Genomic DNA, 16,607 nt, shown 5'->3' with positions numbered 1-16,607 from the left:
CTTATGAGATGTTGGTTCTGCACTCTGATTGGCAGAGGGCCCTGGGAGGAGTTCTTAGTGGGGTCATACAGCCCACTCCCGGACGGGTCACCCTGCCCCAGAACTCGCCCTGATTGGTCAGAATCTCCTCTTGGGGTGGTCCTGTCAGGACAAAACTGATCCTAATTGGTCGAGGGCAGTGGGAAGAGTTCTTAGAGGGGTCACAAGACCCACGTCTGAACGGGTCACCCTCCCACCCCAGAACTCACCTTGATTGGTCAAATCTCCTCTTGGGGTGGTCCTTTTGGGACGAACCCCATCCTGATTGGTAGAGGGTGATGGGAGGAGTTCTTAGAGGGGTCACATGACACACCTTGCTTCCAGTCATGTGGCTGCCTTGACCACGAAGTAATACCCCCATGGGGCGGGACTTCCGGTGACAGGTGGGAGGGACTAAGGGGTCATGGGGCGGGGTTAGGGTTTGATTAATGGTGGGGCCTTTCTACTGCTGCCGGGTGTTGAGTATGTTCAGGCAGAACCAGAGCCAGTGTCCATGTCCAGGCCAGAGGTCGAAGCCGGGTGGTCAGAAGTACGAGCCAAAGTCCATATCCACGCCAAAGGTCGAAGCCATGTAGTCAAAATCGGAGGGGTTGGGGAAGATCAGGAGGAGGAGGAGGCAATGCTGTGCAGCGGGTGGGTGGAGGGCCTGGGGCGAGGCTAGAGAAAGGCAAGGAGAATACTGAGCCGGGGTTCATAACCCAAATCTGGAGCCAAGAAGGGTCATGCCAAAGTCATAACCAGAGACCGGAGTCAAGAGTCCAGCCAGAGTCAACAACGAAGAAACCAGAGGGAAGGGAAGGGAGGGCAGGGCAGGGCAGGGCAGGGCAGGGCAGGGCAGGGCAGGGCAGGCTGGTACATGCGGGCGGGAATGAGGATGACTTACTGGAGCCCTGGAGACCCCTCATCAGGGGACTCCCTTCCTAGCAATAACAGAAGGACAGCGGGATGACAAAGATGTCTCTGAGCCTGGGGACCAAGCCAAGGGGAGCTCCCATCCAGGCTGTGTGCCAGGACCCCATCACCCTCCCTGTTCATTTCACACTCACACACCCCCTAGCCGGAGGGGAGAATAAAGGGCAGAAGCAAAGGTGCCCCTGGGGGAAAGGCTCTAGGCTGGGACCCAGTCCACTTCCCAGATCTACACCCAGGATTGTGTGACCAGGTCCACAGCCCTTCCTCTGCGTCTCAGTTCCCACCTGCCAGATGGGGAGGCACCCTGCCCCAGGGTGTTCGGGGGGAGTTTCATTCCTGGCTGGGAAGCGTTCAGATACCAGGTGGGTGGATTGGGCCCCAGGTGGGGGATGGTCGGACATTCGCTGCGTCAGGGGTGACATGGGCCATGGGAAGGTCTGAGCAGTGATGACAGGGGAGGGGCTCCATGTCAGGCCACCCCTCCCAGACTGCAATGGCTATTAACCCCTGGCTCTGCGGATGCTCTCACTTCTGGGCCAGCCCCACAGCCTGATTCTTCTGAACCAGTATCTGACCTGGACCCAGCTCCGGGGTCGGGGTGGGGCAGGGTGTTCAGAGAGAGGTGCTCGGCCTTGGTTTATCTCAGTGCTGTGGGCTCTATGGCCTCTCCCCCTAGCCCTTCCCCCCAGGCACAGTGAGACAGAGCAGTACCTGCGGCAGGGCGTGGGAGCTGATCATGCAAAGAGGGGGGGTCTTCAAGGCTTCCCCACGGAGCACAGCCCCTGCAGTGCGTCAGGCACCTGGCCCAAGACTCTGATGTTAAATAGTTGTACCATGATGTTGGCTGTAATGTCCCCCTGGTGCAAGGGAACAAGGATCAATCAGAGACTCGGACACCCACGAGAACAAAGGGTATTAACGGCACCGGGAGCCAGCAATATTTCCTCCCCACCCCTCCCCACGTCTGAGGGACGGATTCTCCCACCCAACCCTCGAGACGAAATCTTCTCTCTTCTCTAGTGACTTCCATCCCCTCTCCCACCATTGTGGAATAAACTCCTGCCCCCACTCCTCTCAATCCCCCCCTGAGAGCTGTTCTACCTCCCAACCCAGCGGGAATCCAGCTCCGCTCCCCAGAGTCCCCTCAGCCACCCTCGCTCCCTCCAGCTGAGGGGTTGGGAGGCTTTGGGCAGTAGTGCCGTGGGGTGAGAGGAAGTGGACACTTTTCCCCAAGGGATCCCCCATCCTTAACAGGATGCCATGGACAGTAGCTCTGGTGAATGGGGCATTTAAGCAGCCTCTGCTGACTGACTCCTCCAGTTCTCCCAGAGCAGGTGGGGGCTGGGATAACATGGTACCAGAGCTCTAGGAACTAGCCTGAGGCCCCGAGGGGGATGAAAGGCTCACAGAGGTGGCTAGGGGAGTTGGCAGCCCCTAGCATAAGCAATGGCAGTGTGTCGTGTTGATGTGACGCCTGTTAGGAAATAGCCTTGCTGGAGAGCTGGGTCTGCCCTGCTTTGAGCTGCTCAGGGGACAAGCTGGCACTGACCAATGACATCTGCCTGGGGTCATCCTCTCCTTGCTCCCTGGTCAGCGCATGGGGATGGGATGGGAGTGATTTTCAATGGCATGGAGGTGAAAGGCCCTGGGGTTCCCTCCCCAGTTGACCCTTCTCTGGTTACCTCATCCTCTAGCAGCTGGCCAGCTTCCCCTAGGATGGAATAGGTCAGCACCAGGCCAGCCTGGCTGACGCGGAGTAGGGGGTTGTGGATGGCCAGCAGCCCTGCCTGGAGGAAAGATCGTTTCTGATCCTCCGTGAAGAGCTCGCCAAAGACCTAAAACCAAAAGAACCAGAGCCCTTTCAATGGCCCAGAACCAGGCTCCAAATCCCTCGAGTGTCTCACAAGGTGGAGAAGAGTCCTGGGGCAGCCAACCTTTGGGGTCCCATGGACCAGGAACCCCCTTAAGTAGGAGGCTGCAGGCACTGATGCCTCAAAAAGCTCTTTCTGGAGCAGGATTCACCGCAGGTGCCATGAGATGCTGGGAATGTGTCTGTGCTCTCTGGAACCCAGCTCACACAGACAACGCAGGACCCCTACTGCTCCCAGCAGTGATAGCTCCTGCAGCTCACCCGCTAGAGGTTCAGGGTCTTTTAGATCTGGTTCATTCCCACGCCTCACCCCACGGACATTTCCAGGAGCCTCACATACTCTGTGGAAATAAGGAGCAGGCTCTTGCCCTGTGTCCATGACACACTGTCATGTGTGGCAGGGGGAGACAGCTCCACACCTGAGCTGCTGCAATGCACCGGCGGAGAGTCCTTACCTCTCCCACCCTGGCCAGGTTTCTATACCCCAGGCGCTCGGGGTCCTGGAGCCCGTCCTGGCACCACAGGTCTGGTGCCTCTCTGGTGTTGAGCCCTGGGGGAGAAAGACACACCCATTGGGGAGGTTTGGCCTTCCGCTTTCAGTGCCTGTTTCCTTCTGAGTGCACACTGGCCAGGCTCCTCGTGGCATCCACAGCCCAATGGAATCGCAGGGTCCATGCCAGGTGGGTTAGTACCAGAAGGGGGATTTGTTTCAGCCATCACAGTAATCATGTGACCCTTACGGTCATTGTGCTCTGGGAGTGGGTGCCTGTTCATGGGGGTGTCTAATACTGAGTATCAGAGGGGTAGCCGTGTTAGTCTGGTTCTGTAGAAGCAGCAAAGAATCCTGTGGCACCTTATAGACTAACAGATGTTTTGCAGCATGAGCTTTCGTGGGTGAATACCCACTTCTTCGGATGCAAGCTCCGAAGAGAATTCCCCACACTCACTGAAGTCAGGATCTGGCCCTGGCTACCCGACTGGTGACACCCTACAAGCTTTGTGTCCGTCCCCTGTGGTGCTTGCTCCTGCCCCTGCCCTCATGATGGGCTCTTTCCCTCCATGTGTCTCAATAGCTCCGTTCCTGTCCCCTCATGAGCTGGCTGCCCCGTATGGGGTGGGCTGATTTCCCTGGGCTGGGGGACAGAGCCGGGCTCTGAGATAAAGCAGCCAATTTCCCTGGCACTTTCACACTCATCTCCCTAATTCAGAGAGATGGGGAGAGAAAGAGTCACCATCTAAAATGGGGTCGGTCTCAGAGGAGGGGGCTTCTTTCTGTAGGGTCCCATTGCCCAGCAGAGGGAGTCTCAAAGGAGGGGCCTTGTTTCTATTGGGGTTCCTCTTCCCTGCTACAGTGGGTCTAAGCAGAGAGGCCTTAGTTCTAGAGGCGTCCCAATGGCCAGCTGGAGCTAGTCTCCGAGAGGCTCGTTTCCATGGGGTCCCATTGCCCAGCTGGATTTCTTACCCCTCTTCTGAAGCAGGAGCCAGTAAAGCCAATATATCCCACCCCTGGCTTGCTGACTGATGTCACTGGCTGGGTGGGATATACAGAGACCCAGCTGCAGCACGAATTCGCCTGCCTTGGAGAAGGTGGATGAGGTCTGGTGGAAGGAGAAGGAGAGGGGAATCTATCAACATTCTCCCTTCAGCTCCCCAGCACCCCTGGACCTGAGCTCTGCTCCCACCCCTCTGTAGGAGGCGCTGGGGGAGAGGATCGAGAGCCCTCTTCCTCTCTGCCTCCAAGGGAGCTTGGAGCAAAGGGAGCAGGGCAAGGGCCCTCTCTGAGCACTCGCTGCCTCGCTGCTCCAGAATAACAAGGGCCCTGAGGCCAGGCACGACCCTGCCAGCCAGCGGCCTATGGAACGTAGTCCCTTACGGACCCAGGGGGGACCAATTAGCCGGGGGATGAGGAACTTGACTCAGCAGGATGCTGGGGTCAGAGGTCACTTACATCAAATCCAGGCAGGGAGGTGGCAAACTGGAGCAGGGCCGCGCTGGTCTGTACAGCCCTGGCTCTCTCCTGGGTGTTTTTTGATTGGAGAGAGAGATGGATGTGCTGTGGGAGAAGGAGGCAGGGGAGGGTCAGCGGGCAGGCGTACATGCTCTACAAACCAGCCTCTCCCCCTCCCCAAGGGGCTGAGACTTTGTGCTCAGGGTGGAGTAGCTGAGCCCTGGTCGCAGAGCTTGAAAAGGGGGTTCATGAGACTGCCCACGTCTTGCTGGGCACAAGCTCCTTGTCTCTCCAGGCTGGGAAAATGGTCAGTCTTGGGGCTGGTCTATTTGCTCTGAACCCCTGATCCATGAACAGCACGTCAGGATCAAGGCACGTGCCCTGGACCCCAGACCTAACTTGCAAAGGCCTTGGGAGGATGGATGGAATGGCCCTGAGGACAATCCCTCCGGGAACTGCAGTGTCCCTAGGACACAAGAGCTGATTCCCTGAGGCTCCTCCTGTATCTCAGGGTATGTCTTCACTACCAGCCGGATCGGCGGGTAGCAATCGATTTCTCAGAATTCGATATATCGCGTCTCATCTAGACGCGATATATCGAACCCTGAACGCACTCCCGTCGACTCCGGAACTCCACCGGAGCGAGTGGTGGTAGCGGAGTCGACGGAGGAGCTGCGGACGTCGATCCCGCGCCGTGAGGAAGGGTAAGTAATTCAATACGTTATTCACGTAGATGAAGTTGCGTACCTTAGATCGACACCACCCCCCAGTGTAGACCAGGCCTCAGGGTCTCCCTAGAGAGAAGCCAGTGACTTTTCTCCGAGGCCCATGTCCTGCATCTTGTTGGTGTCACTAGGCATAAATCTAGGTAACTCGGGAGGATGGAAGACCACGAGTGTCGATGAAGTCTTCTTGCTCTAGGCCTATGTAAACCAAAGTACTTCCATGTTAAGCGCTTCTGTTAGCCTTACTAAACTTTTGTAACCTCCTGTGCTATGTGTTGACTGCTAGCAGCTGCAAGGCCGGTTAGCACTAAATGCAGCCAATATTAAATAAAATAGGCGAAAAGCAGATGCTGTAATCAAGGTTATATGCATGAAAAAGTAGCCCACACAGTAGGAAAGTACAGATAAAGAAAAACAAAGGGGGTATAAATACTGGGACCCCACCTGCGTGCAGGTGTGCAGGATTTGAGATTGTTATTTCTCCCTTGCACCTTATTTGAGCTCAAATAAACTTGGTTTGCTTCTCCACCCTGGTATGTTAATTAGTGCGACGCACACCAGGCAACGAACCCCGCTGTTGCCCCCCCCTTGGGCCCTCTGGGCCAGCAACAATCTCACAAAGGTTTCAGTCTCTCAGGCCCCAGACAGCCCTGGTGCTCACTGTTAGTGCTTAATGCAACCGTGCAGAACTGTGGCTGAGAGTCCCAGCTCCTTCCCCCTGCACTGGCAGCTCTGGGAAAGTGTGGCCGGCTGGGTCCAAGCTGGGAGGACACAATGGAAACGTGGCTCTTCTAGTCTCTCCTTTGCTGCCCTCCCACAGGGTTCAGGGGCAATTCCACCACAGACTGTCCCATTCTACTCACCTCCACTAGGTGCTGCAGCTTCTCCATGGTGGGAGTCTCTGTCAGCAGGCCCCTGAGCAGGATGTCCAGGCTCTGTGAATAGTTGTTGTACAGAGCCTGCAAGAAGAGGGATCACCCGTCAGTCATGGGACATGGGGCTACACCAGTCAGGGGACAATTAGGAGGATTCTCCAGGAGCCCTGGCAAGACTCAAAAGGCACATCCTAGCCTCTCCCATTCACATCACTCAAGGGACACTTCGCAAGAGTTCATGGCCGGATGCCTGCTGCCTCGTCAATCCTTGCTCTTAGCAGTTCTCTGTGCAGGGCCTGGTACACAGCAGAGTATGGACCAGCCAACCTGCAATGGGTGGGAGGTAGGATCCCCAGGAGAGTCCAGGCAGCAGATCAGAGAATGAGGAGAGGAGGGAAGGTCTGGGATCAGCCATGGAGGGGTAACGCAATCCCCTCTGGAAGGAAGGGGCCCCCACTGCCAGTTTGTCCCGGGCCTGTTCCCAGCTCTGCCCACCCCTCCCCTATTCTCAGCAGCTCCATCAAAGCGAGGGAGCAGGGACCAGAGCCTGCTCCTGCTCCTGGGCCAGAGAAGTAGGATCAGGACCTACCCGGAAGTGTGTGGTGTCCTGCCCAGTGCCCAGGGTGTACATCCTGTTCAGAAGAGCCCGCAGGAGGCGAGATTCTAGCTCCAGGGCAAGCGGTGGCTTCAGTTTGCTGGCTGGAGAGAGGAGCCCATGTTACACTTTGCAGCACCAGCGTGGCACTGCCATGGACATGACCCCCTCCTCCGCAGTGATCCCCTCCCTATGGCCGCTGTAACGTTCCTGGAGTGAAATCAACCCCCGGGCCAGGAAAGAGGGGATGCTCCCGCCTCCTCTGCTGGGGGATGGGAACAGCCACAGCCAGGGGGAACCTAGGCGGGGGAGGAGCTGTGAGTCCCGGCTCTGGGCCCAGTCAGCACCAGGGTTAGGGCAGCTGGGCAAGAGGGTCCTGGTACCTGAGGCTGAAAACTGCGGCCATGGAGCTGGACATGATGGAGCTTGGCTCTGACGGACCAGGGAGATTTTCAATCAGCTCCTGGAAGACCCCAAGGAAACAAAACTGCATGTGAGACTCAGGCCCTGCAGACGCACTGACATTTCCCCGGGAGGAGCCCAAAGTGCTCTGCAGAAACACCCAGTGTCACCCCCACCCCCAACCAGCTGGGCCCCCCCATTCCTCCCATCCATCAAACTACCTTTCCCCTCTCCCCCCTCAACTCCTCCCTCCCCTCCCCCACTGCCAGCTCCCCATCAGTGTCACAATTCTCCCCTTCTCTGATCCCCAGCCCTTCGCCCCAGGAACCCCTGTCTTCTCCTTCCTGCTCCGGCCCCACTAACGGGGGGAGACAGTTGGGAGAGGTCCAGGTACTCTCCACGCCAAATGTATACATTGAGAGTGAGAACAACAGGATAACAACAGATATAGCCAGAGGAGGAGGGTTAGGTATAAGGAAGAGGGGGGGGACGGATACTAGACCGACAGGTCATACTGGTAGTACTGTGTCCCTACCAAGTTGGGTGAAAAGGGTGAGAGGAGCCAAACAGCAAAAATTAGGATGTTTGTTCACCAATGCGAGAAGCTTAGGTAACAAAATGGAGGAATTGGAGCTCCTGGTCCGAGAATTGAAACCGGATATCGTAGGAATAACCGAAACATGGTGGAATGGTAGCCATGACTGGAGTACAGGTATGGAAGGGTATGTGCTGTTTAGGAAAGACCGAAACAAAGGTAAAGGTGGGGGAGTAGCATTGTATGTCAATAATGAGGTGAAATGTAACGAAATAACTAGCAATGCAATGGATAATACGGAGTCTGTTTGGGCAATGGTGACAATGGGGAAGAAAACTACTAGAGCGTCCCCTGGGATAGTGATTGGGGTGTGCTATAGACTGCCGGGATCTAGCCTGGATATGGATAGAGAGCTCTTTAATGTTTTTAAGGAGGTAAATACTAATAGAAACTGTATGATCATGGGAGACTTTAACTTCCCGGATATAGATTGGGGAACAAATGCTAGTAATAATAATAGGGCTCAGCTTTTCCTAGACGTGATAGCTGATGAATTCCTTCATCGAGTAGTTGCTGAACCGACGAGGGGGGATGCCATTTTAGATCTGATTTTGGTGAGTAATGAGGACCTTGTCGAGGAAATAGTTGTAGGGGACAACCTTGGCTCGAGTGATCATGAGCTAATTCGTTTCAAAATAAATGGAAGGATAAACAAAATTGCATCTGAGACTAAGGTTTACGATTTCAAAAGGGCTAACTTTACTAAATTAAGGCGACTAGTTAGGGAAGTGGATTGGACTAACATATTTAGGGATCTAAAGGCGGAAGACGCCTGGGGTTACTTCAGGTTGAAGTTGCAGGAGCTGTCAGAGGCCTGTATCCTGAGAAAGGGAAAACAGTTCGTAGGTAGCAGTTTTAGACCAAGCTGGATGAGCAAGCGTCTCAGAGGGGTGATTAAGAAAAAACAGAAAGCGTACAAGGACTGGAAAATGGGAGGGATCAGCAAAGAAACCTACCTTATTGAGGTCAGAGGACGTAGGGAAGCAGTGAGAAAGGCAAAGAGCCAGGTGAAGATGGACCTAGCGAAGGGGATTAAAACCAATAGCAAAAGGTTTTTTAGCCATATAAATAGGAAGAAAACCAAGAAGGAAGAAGTGGGACCGCTTAAAACTTTAAACGGAGTGGAGATTAGGGATAATCTTGGCATGGCACAATATCTAAACGAATATTTTGCCTCGGTCTTTAATGAGGCTAATGAAGGGCTAAGGAATAGTGGTAGAGGGACTGACGGGAATGAAGATATGGGGTAGACATTACGGTATCTGAGGTAGAAGCCAAAGTTGAACAGCTTAACAGAAGTAAATCAGGGGGCCCGGATAATCTTCATCCTAGAATATTAAGGGAATTGGCGAGTGAAATTGCAAGCCCGTTAGCGATGATTTTTAATAAATCTCTAAACTCGGGGGTTGTACCGTTTGACTGGAGATTAGCTAATATAGTTCCTATATTCAAGAAGGGGAAAAAAAGTGACCCAGGTAACTACAGGCCTGTTAGTTTAACATCTGTAGTATGCAAAGTCATGGAAAAAATTTTAAAGGAGAGAGTGGTTATGGACCTTGAGGCCGATGGCAACTGGGACAAATTACAGCATGGTTTTACGAAAGGTAGATCGTGCCAAACCAACCTGATCTCCTTCTTTGAGAAAGTAACAGATTTTTTAGACAAGGGAAATGCGGTGGATCTAATATATCTTGATTTCAGTAAGGCATTTGATATGGTACCGCATGAGGAATTACTGGTTAAATTGGAAAAGATGGGGATCGAAATGAAAATCTAGAGGTGGATAAGGAGCTGGTTAAAGGGGAGACTGCAGAGGGTCGTATTGAAGGGTGATCTGTCGGGTTGGAGGGGGGTTACCAGTGGAGTTCCTCAAGGTTTGGTTTTGGGTCCGATTTTATTTAATCTATTTATCGCTGACCTCGGAACCAAAAGTAGGAGTGGGCTGATAAAGTTTGCGGATGACACCAAGTTGGGAGGTATTGCTAATTTGGAAAAAGATCGGGATATCCTCCAGGGAGATTTGGATGACCTTGTAAACTGGAGTATTAGTAACAGGATGAAATTCAATAATGAGAAGTGTAAGGTTATGCATTTAGGGATGACTAACAAGAATTTTAGTTATAAGCTGGGGACGCACCAGTTGGAAGTAACGGAGGAGGAGAAGGACCTAGGAGTCCTGGTTGATCGTAGGATGACTATGAGTAGGCAATGTGATGTGGCCGTTAAAAAAGCTAATGCGGTCTTGGGATGCATTAGGCGAGGTATTTCTAGTAGAGATAAGGAGGTGCTAGTCCTGTTATATAAGGTGTTGGTGAGACCTCATTTGGAGTATTGTGTGCAGTTTTGGTCTCCCATGTTTAAGAAGGATGAATTCAAACTGGAACGGGTACAAAGAAGGGCCACTAGAATGATCCGAGGAATGGAAAGCCTGTCGTATGAAAGCAGACTTGAGGAGCTCGGTTTGTTTTCCTTAACCAAAAGAAGGATAAGAGGAGATATGATTGCACTCTTTAAATATATCAGAGGGATAAATACCAGGGAAGGAGAGGAATTATTTCAGCTCAGTGCTAATGTGGACACGAGGACAAACGGATATAAATTGTCAGTCAGGAAATTTAGGCTTGAAATTAGACGAAGGTTTCTAACCATCAGAGGAGTGCAATTCTGGAACAGCCTACCGAGGGAAACAGTGGGGGCGAAGGACCTCCATGACTTTAAGATTAAGCTGGATAAGTTTATGGAGGGGATGGTATGATAGGATAACGGGTTTAGTCAATAGGTCAATAACGTGCCACACTGGTAATTAGTACAAAGGGTCAATGTTGAGATATTGTTAACCTTTTCCAGAGAGTCTGGCTGGAGAGTCTTGCCCACATGCTCGGGGTTCAACTGATCGCCATATTTGGGGTCGGGAAGGAATTTTCCTCCAGGGTAGATTGGCAGTGGCCCTGGAGGTTTTTCGCCTTCCTCCGAAGCATGGGGCAGGGGTCGCTTGCTGGTGGATTATCTGCTACTTGAAGTCTTTAAATCATGATTTGGAGCATTCAACAGCAGAGTCAAGGGAGAGAATTAGTTCAGGAGTGGGTGGATCGGCTTATGTGGCCTGCATCTTGCAGGAGGTCAGACTAGATGATCATAATGGTCCCTTCTGATCTTTAATTCTATGATTCTAACGCTTCCTCCCATATCTGGCTCCCTTGCCCCAGGGGCCGAGCACGGTGTCCCACTCACCGCAATGCTCTCCACAAGGGCCGCTTTGGAGACCGGGGGCTCCAGGGTGTCCCACCCCTGCTTCTGTGCCAAGAAGCAGAGATGTGGCACAGCGTGGAGGAAGTGGAGCTGTTTGTCCCTGTCCGCCACCAGCTAGGAGTGGGGTGGGGGAGAGAGAGAGAGCCTGTTACACAGGGACCTCCCCACCCAACCCAAACCAGCTCCAGGGCTCAGGACCTCCATGAGGTTGGACAGGGAAAGCCGCCCCCTTCCTGAAACCAGTGTCACCCTGCACAGACATGGGGTTGTAACTGGGATAGTGTCTGTGGGGAGCGGAAACCTTGGCCTGTGTGGGACAAATGTCTCCACTTTGGGGTGCCAGATAACAGAGAAGATGTGTCCCCCCATTGGGGGTGAGGGATTCTCTGGACAAGGCCCCTCTGCCTGGGTGGGGATGGAACAAGGAGCAGGACAGACTGGGTGGCAGCGCAGCTGGGGGATTTTTGTACCTCAGCTCTGCCCTGGAGGTGCTGCTGGATCTCTGTGATGGGGGACAAATCCTTCTCCTCCTCCTCCTCTTCTTCTTCCTCCTCCTCCTCCTCAGCCCACGACACCTGGGCACTGGGGGTGTCTGCACCATGGAGGGAAGGAGAAAATTTAATCCCTTCTGCTGCTGGGGTGATGCAGTGGACAGAGAAGACTCCATGTTTCCCCTTTCTCTGTAAGGAGCCCCATGGCAGCGAGGGCCCCACCCTGCCCCTCCCAGAGACGCCCTCAGCCCCATCAGCCTCAGGGCCCAGTGGCAGTTAGAGCCCCCGCCCCCAACATGGTCAGAGGAGGCTGGAGCTCCCCAACTCCGCCCAGCATCCCCTGCCATGGGGCGTGTCTGTGCCACCCCCACTGGTGTTAGTGGGGCTCACATGGGTCAGTCCCAGCGCCTTGGCGAGCCGATGGGCACAGGGTATTACTAGTCCCCCACCGCCCCAGTCCTCCTCCCTTTCCCCTGGGTCTCTCGTCACCTCCAAAGAGGGAGCCTTCAAACACAGGGCTGCAAGACCCCACGGAGGAGCTGCTGGCCCCGCAGGAGTATGCGGAGCTGCTGGTGTTTGTCATGCAGTCGCTCAACTCCTGTTCTGGGCTGGCAGAAGGCTACACAGGTGCCAGGGTGGGGCTGGCAGGAGGCTCCTCCCTGGCCAGGGTGGTAATGGCGGGAGGTTCCCCCCATGGCCAGAGTGGTAATGGCGGGAGGCTCCTCCGTGGCCAAGGTGGTAATGGCGGGAGGCTCCTCGGGGGCCAGGGTCGGGCTGGCGCAGGGCTCCTCAGCTGCCATGGTGGTGGACGGCTCCTGCTGGGCCCTGGGGCGCAACTCCTGGCTCCTTGGCTTCCTGCGAAGGAAGCCCCAGAGCTGCCTTCCCCGGCTCCTGCCCTCTCCTGGCTCCTTCCTCCACAGCTGAGCCCGGGGCCACCTCCTTTCGGCCCAGAAGGTGCCTCAGGGTCAGCTAGGGGAGCTGCTGTCTTCCTCCTCCTCCAGCACGCGACGCAGCTCCTCTCTTTCCCCTGGCCACAAGCCTCTTTCCCGCCCGCGGGGACAGGGGGGCCTCTCTCCTCCTGGGAAGGCTGGCTGATGTTTCCTGCTGGCTCTGGAGCCACCTGCCCGGCCTTCCTCCTGAGCATCCGTTTTACTCGCTCCATCCTGGAACTGAGTGGGGAGTCTGGTTTCAAAGCAGCCCTCATTAACGAGCCTGCCTGCTCCCCTGCCCACCTCCCCTCTGCTGAGGCAATTTCTCCTCCCAACACATCCCACCCCAGGGCACAGGAACCCTCAACCTGGGGAACAAACCCTGACAAGGGACGGGCTGGGAGCCCTACTGGTGGGATATTCCTGGCTTCCTTCACCCTCCTCCTCCATCTCCTGCACCCAGGTGGCCTGCAAAGGATGCCACACAATGCCCTGCCAGCAGGGCAAGGGGTAGAAACCAGGAGATCGAAAGTGGCTGTGAAAACAATACAATGCCACTAGTGGAACACTCCCTTCCAGAGCTGGGAAGTGCCAGAAGGACTCGATTCCCAGTCTCCCTGGCTCCGAGTGTGACCTGTTGTAGTGACTGACAGATTTGCTCCTTGTCCCCCATCCAAAGCCAATAACACAACTCTGGGTTGGCAAGCATGAGTTAGACCTTCTCAGCACCCCTCTGTCTCCCGCAGCCCTCCACTGTTCCTTGCGTTACGGTGGCTTGGATGGTAACAGGACTGGAATTTGTTACTGGCTTACTGGGTGGTTCTAGCCAATGAGGGTCTCAGTCTAGCCTCAGAGGCCCACACCCCCAGACACTACAGGTCAGGGTGGATTGATTTCATTCCAAATGTTTTGTAGTTGTATTTTTGAGTTATTTTCCTAATGAGAGATTGATTTTCATGAAATTCTTAGTGGTGGCCAATGGCAAAACACAGAGCAATGGTCTCAAGTTGCACTGTGGAAGGCTTACGTTGGATATTAGGAAACACTAGTTCACTAGGAGGGTGGTGAAGCCCTGGAATGGGTTACCTAGGGAGGTGGTGGAATCTCCATCCTTACAAGTTTTTAAAGATCAGCTTGACAAAGCCCTGGCTGGGATGATGAAGTTGGGGTTGGTCCTGCTTTGTGCAGGGGGTTGGACTAGATACCTCCTGAGGTCTGTTCCAGCCCTAGTTTTCTGTGATTCTAGGAATAGGGATCCATTCAAACATGTTGACTTGCTGGGTTTGCAGGATACATACAAACAAAAAGGTTGACTGAACCATTTGTTTTCATTTCAAACAAACTGAGGTAAAGAAGTATCTCTAGTTAGTGCACTGAACTGATTGTTCCTGCTCATAATGTCCTTCCAGATTTTAGAAGTAGTAGCTCACATCTCCTCCTCTCTAGCGTTTATTCATATATTACAAGGGGAAAAGAAGCCTTCATCCTTTTTCAACTCCCAATCAGTTTCTTACATTTGAATGAAGTAGCTGCATCAACTGAAATGAAGAAAATATTCTTTCTGCACCTGCAGAAGAGGCTAGTGCTGCCAAAATCTGGCTGAGTGTTTCAATAACTTCTGGACCCCCAGGTGCTTAGACAATGATTTCCAACAGGTCAGTGGTTTGAAACTCAGTTTAAATAAACAAAAATCTCTTTGAGGGGTTTTGGGTTGTGAAAAAGCCATTGATTGGTCTTGCCCTTGATTTTAGAAGAACTACTTCATCTGAGAGAATCAGAAACTGCTTGTATTCTAGTCAAGGAGAGGAGGCAGCAAAATTCATCCTATCAGTAATTTGTTGGGCCTTATTTCCTCAGTCTTGTGGCTCTTCTGTGAACCCTCTCTGATTTATCGGCATCTGTCTCAAATTATGGACACCAGAAAATGGACACAATATTCCCGGCGTGGTTGCCCCAGTGCCCAGTACAGAGATATCGAACCTCTCTATCTCTCCCTGAGAATCTGCTAGGACAGAGTCCCCTATCTCATACACAGAGCCAGTGGTGAGCTGGAGCCAGTTCGCACCGGTTCACAGGAACCGGTTGTTAAATTTAGAAGGCCTTTTAGAACCGGTTGTTCTGGGACATTCAGTTCTATAAGGGCTTTATTTAACAAAAGCTCCCGCACTCCGCCCCGGCCCCAGCTCACTTCCCCCTCCTTTCCTGAATGCTCCGCCTGCCTTCTCCTCCCGCTCCCCTGCTTCCCGCGAATCAGAAGTTAGCGGGAAGCCTGAAACAAGCAGCAGGCAGGAAGTTAAGCTGGGGCGCGGGGGGAGGGGAGGTGCGGCTCCCTCCAGCCCAGCTCCTGGTCCCGGCCGAGTGCCCCTAGCCCCGTCCTGTCCCGGCCCCAGCTGAGGGTCCCCAGCTTTGGCCCCGCGGCTCCAGCCTGGCCCCTGCAACGCTAGTGCTGGTCCCGGCCCCCGCACCTCTGGCCCGGCCCCCGCAGCGCTGATGTTGGTCCCGGCCTGGCCCCATGGCTCTGGCTCCACCGCGCCTGTGCCGGCCCGGGGCCACAGTTGTGACTCCGTGGCACCGGTGCCAGAGCCATTCCCGGCCCGGGCCCGCAGTTGCGGCTGCGGCTCTAGCACCGGTGCCGGCCCAGTCCCGTGGTTGCAACGCCGGTGCCAGGCCCGTGGCTGTGGCGACGGCGACGGTCCCGCGGTTGCGGCTCTGGCACCGGTCCCATGGTTGCGGCTCCGGTGCTGCGGCACCAGTGCCAGTCGAGGCCCGGCCCCGCGGTTGCGGCTCCGGCCCTGCGGTTGCAGCTCCAGCCCTGTACAAGCAATTGGGTATTGGTACTGGTCCCGGTCCCGTCCCGACCCCACGGTTGTATCATTTCAGTTCACTAACCACACATCAAATTGCCTTTGTTTAAGAAATCAGTTAGTTTGAAATGCAAAACATTTTGATACAACTTGTTTCTTACCCTTCTCTTTCTAGCTCTGGCATGACCTTGCTGTGTGACCAAAGAGAGGTCACTTCTTTTCTCTTTCCCTCGGTATCATGGGGGATGGAGAAAATTCTCTCAGTCCTAGCAGGAGAGAGATTTGAGCAAGTCAGGCTCAAAGAACAATGGGTGATTGTTGTTTGGGGTAAGAATCCCAACAGATTTGTTACGTGTCCCCCAACCAAAGCCAATAACACCTCTCTGTATTTTCAGTCATGAGTTAGACCTTCTCAGCACCCCTCTCTCTCCCGCAGCCCTCAGGTGTTCCTTGGATTAGGGAGGCCTGGATGCTAAGAGAACTGGAATTATTTTACTGGCTTCCTGGGTGTTACTAGCCCATGAGGGTCTCAGTCTGGCCCCCAAGGCCCACACTCCTGGACACTAAAGATCAGGATGGATTGATTTCACTCCAAGTTTTTTGTATTTGTATTTTTGAATTATTTTCCTAATGAAAGATTGACTGTCATGAAATCTTAGAGCTGGTAGATGACAGAATAAGGAGCAATGATCTCAAGTTGCAGTGTGGAAGGCTTTGATATTAGCAAAAACTTTTTCACTAGGAGGGTGGTGATGCCTTTGAATCTGCTAGGATAGAGTTCCCTATCTTGTCCTTAGAGCCTATATTTTTTCTTACCTTCTACACAGATGACAATGTCTTTGAAACAAATCCACATAGAAATGAAAAACACATGCACAGAATCTCCTCTACAGCAACTGTCTCTTGGTCCTCAGCGAGAGACCGCGAGCTGGAGGCTTGCTGCAGCAAGGCTACAGGGCTCTCCGAGGTTCCCCCTGGCCCGCATCCCTGTCCTGCCTGGCTGTTGGCAAGGGAGCTCTGTGAGGTCACAGACACCTCATCATCTTTGCCCAATAGGCTGAGTTCCTGCCAAAGGCCTTTGTGAAGTCACTGCCACACCCACCTTTCCCTGGCAGGCCTGATGTCTGCCCCTGGCCAGCCCAGCTGGATGTTTAAGCTGCACCCCGGATCACC

At 53.9% G+C, this 16,607-nt stretch overlaps 1 protein-coding gene across 5 annotated transcripts; it reads right to left on the bottom strand.

The window, feature by feature from the left end:
• Positions 1-425: 425 nt before the first annotated feature.
• Positions 426-16,389, bottom strand: LOC120393452 (maestro heat-like repeat-containing protein family member 7). 5 transcript variants are annotated; one of them, XM_039518018.1, is made up of 10 exons: positions 11,681-11,804; positions 7,348-7,427; positions 6,959-7,068; positions 6,358-6,453; positions 4,770-4,874; positions 4,284-4,419; positions 3,277-3,371; positions 2,634-2,786; positions 1,663-1,808; positions 426-696 (listed from the first exon to the last, which is right to left on the bottom strand). In XM_039518018.1, the coding sequence occupies exons 3-9, from the start codon at positions 6,998-7,000 to the stop codon at positions 1,707-1,709; spliced, it is 729 nt and encodes a 242-aa protein (XP_039373952.1). In that variant the 5' UTR covers positions 7,001-7,068; positions 7,348-7,427; positions 11,681-11,804; the 3' UTR covers positions 426-696; positions 1,663-1,706. The 5 variants fall into 5 exon arrangements, 3 of the variants coding, with proteins under 3 accessions (XP_039373952.1, XP_039373953.1, XP_039373954.1); XM_039518019.1 differs by lacking the exon at positions 11,681-11,804 and adding an exon at positions 11,193-11,256 and having other exon boundaries at positions 7,348-7,471; XR_005592041.1 differs by lacking the exons at positions 426-696; positions 2,634-2,786; positions 3,277-3,371 and adding exons at positions 11,193-11,324; positions 16,251-16,389 and having other exon boundaries at positions 1,699-1,808; positions 11,681-11,802.
• Positions 16,390-16,607: the final 218 nt, after the last annotated feature.

Source organism: Mauremys reevesii, unplaced genomic scaffold (assembly GCF_016161935.1).
Source record: "Mauremys reevesii isolate NIE-2019 unplaced genomic scaffold, ASM1616193v1 Contig2, whole genome shotgun sequence".
Classification (NCBI taxonomy): Eukaryota; Metazoa; Chordata; order Testudines; family Geoemydidae; genus Mauremys; species Mauremys reevesii.
The sequence above is the reverse complement of the archived record's forward strand: the minus strand, read 5'-3'. Positions and strand labels throughout refer to the sequence as shown.

Coding starts and splice junctions, on each gene's coding strand:
- LOC120393452 (XM_039518018.1), bottom strand. CDS start 7,000: ATGTACACCCTGGGCACTGGGCAGGACACCACACACTTCCGG. Junction 4,420..4,769: donor CCTCCCTGCCTGGATTTGAT/GTAAGTGACCTC, acceptor TCCTTCCACCAG/ACCTCATCCACCTTCTCCAA. Junction 1,809..2,633: donor GCCAGCTGCTAGAGGATGAG/GTAACCAGAGAA, acceptor CCCTTGCACCAG/GGGGACATTACAGCCAACAT.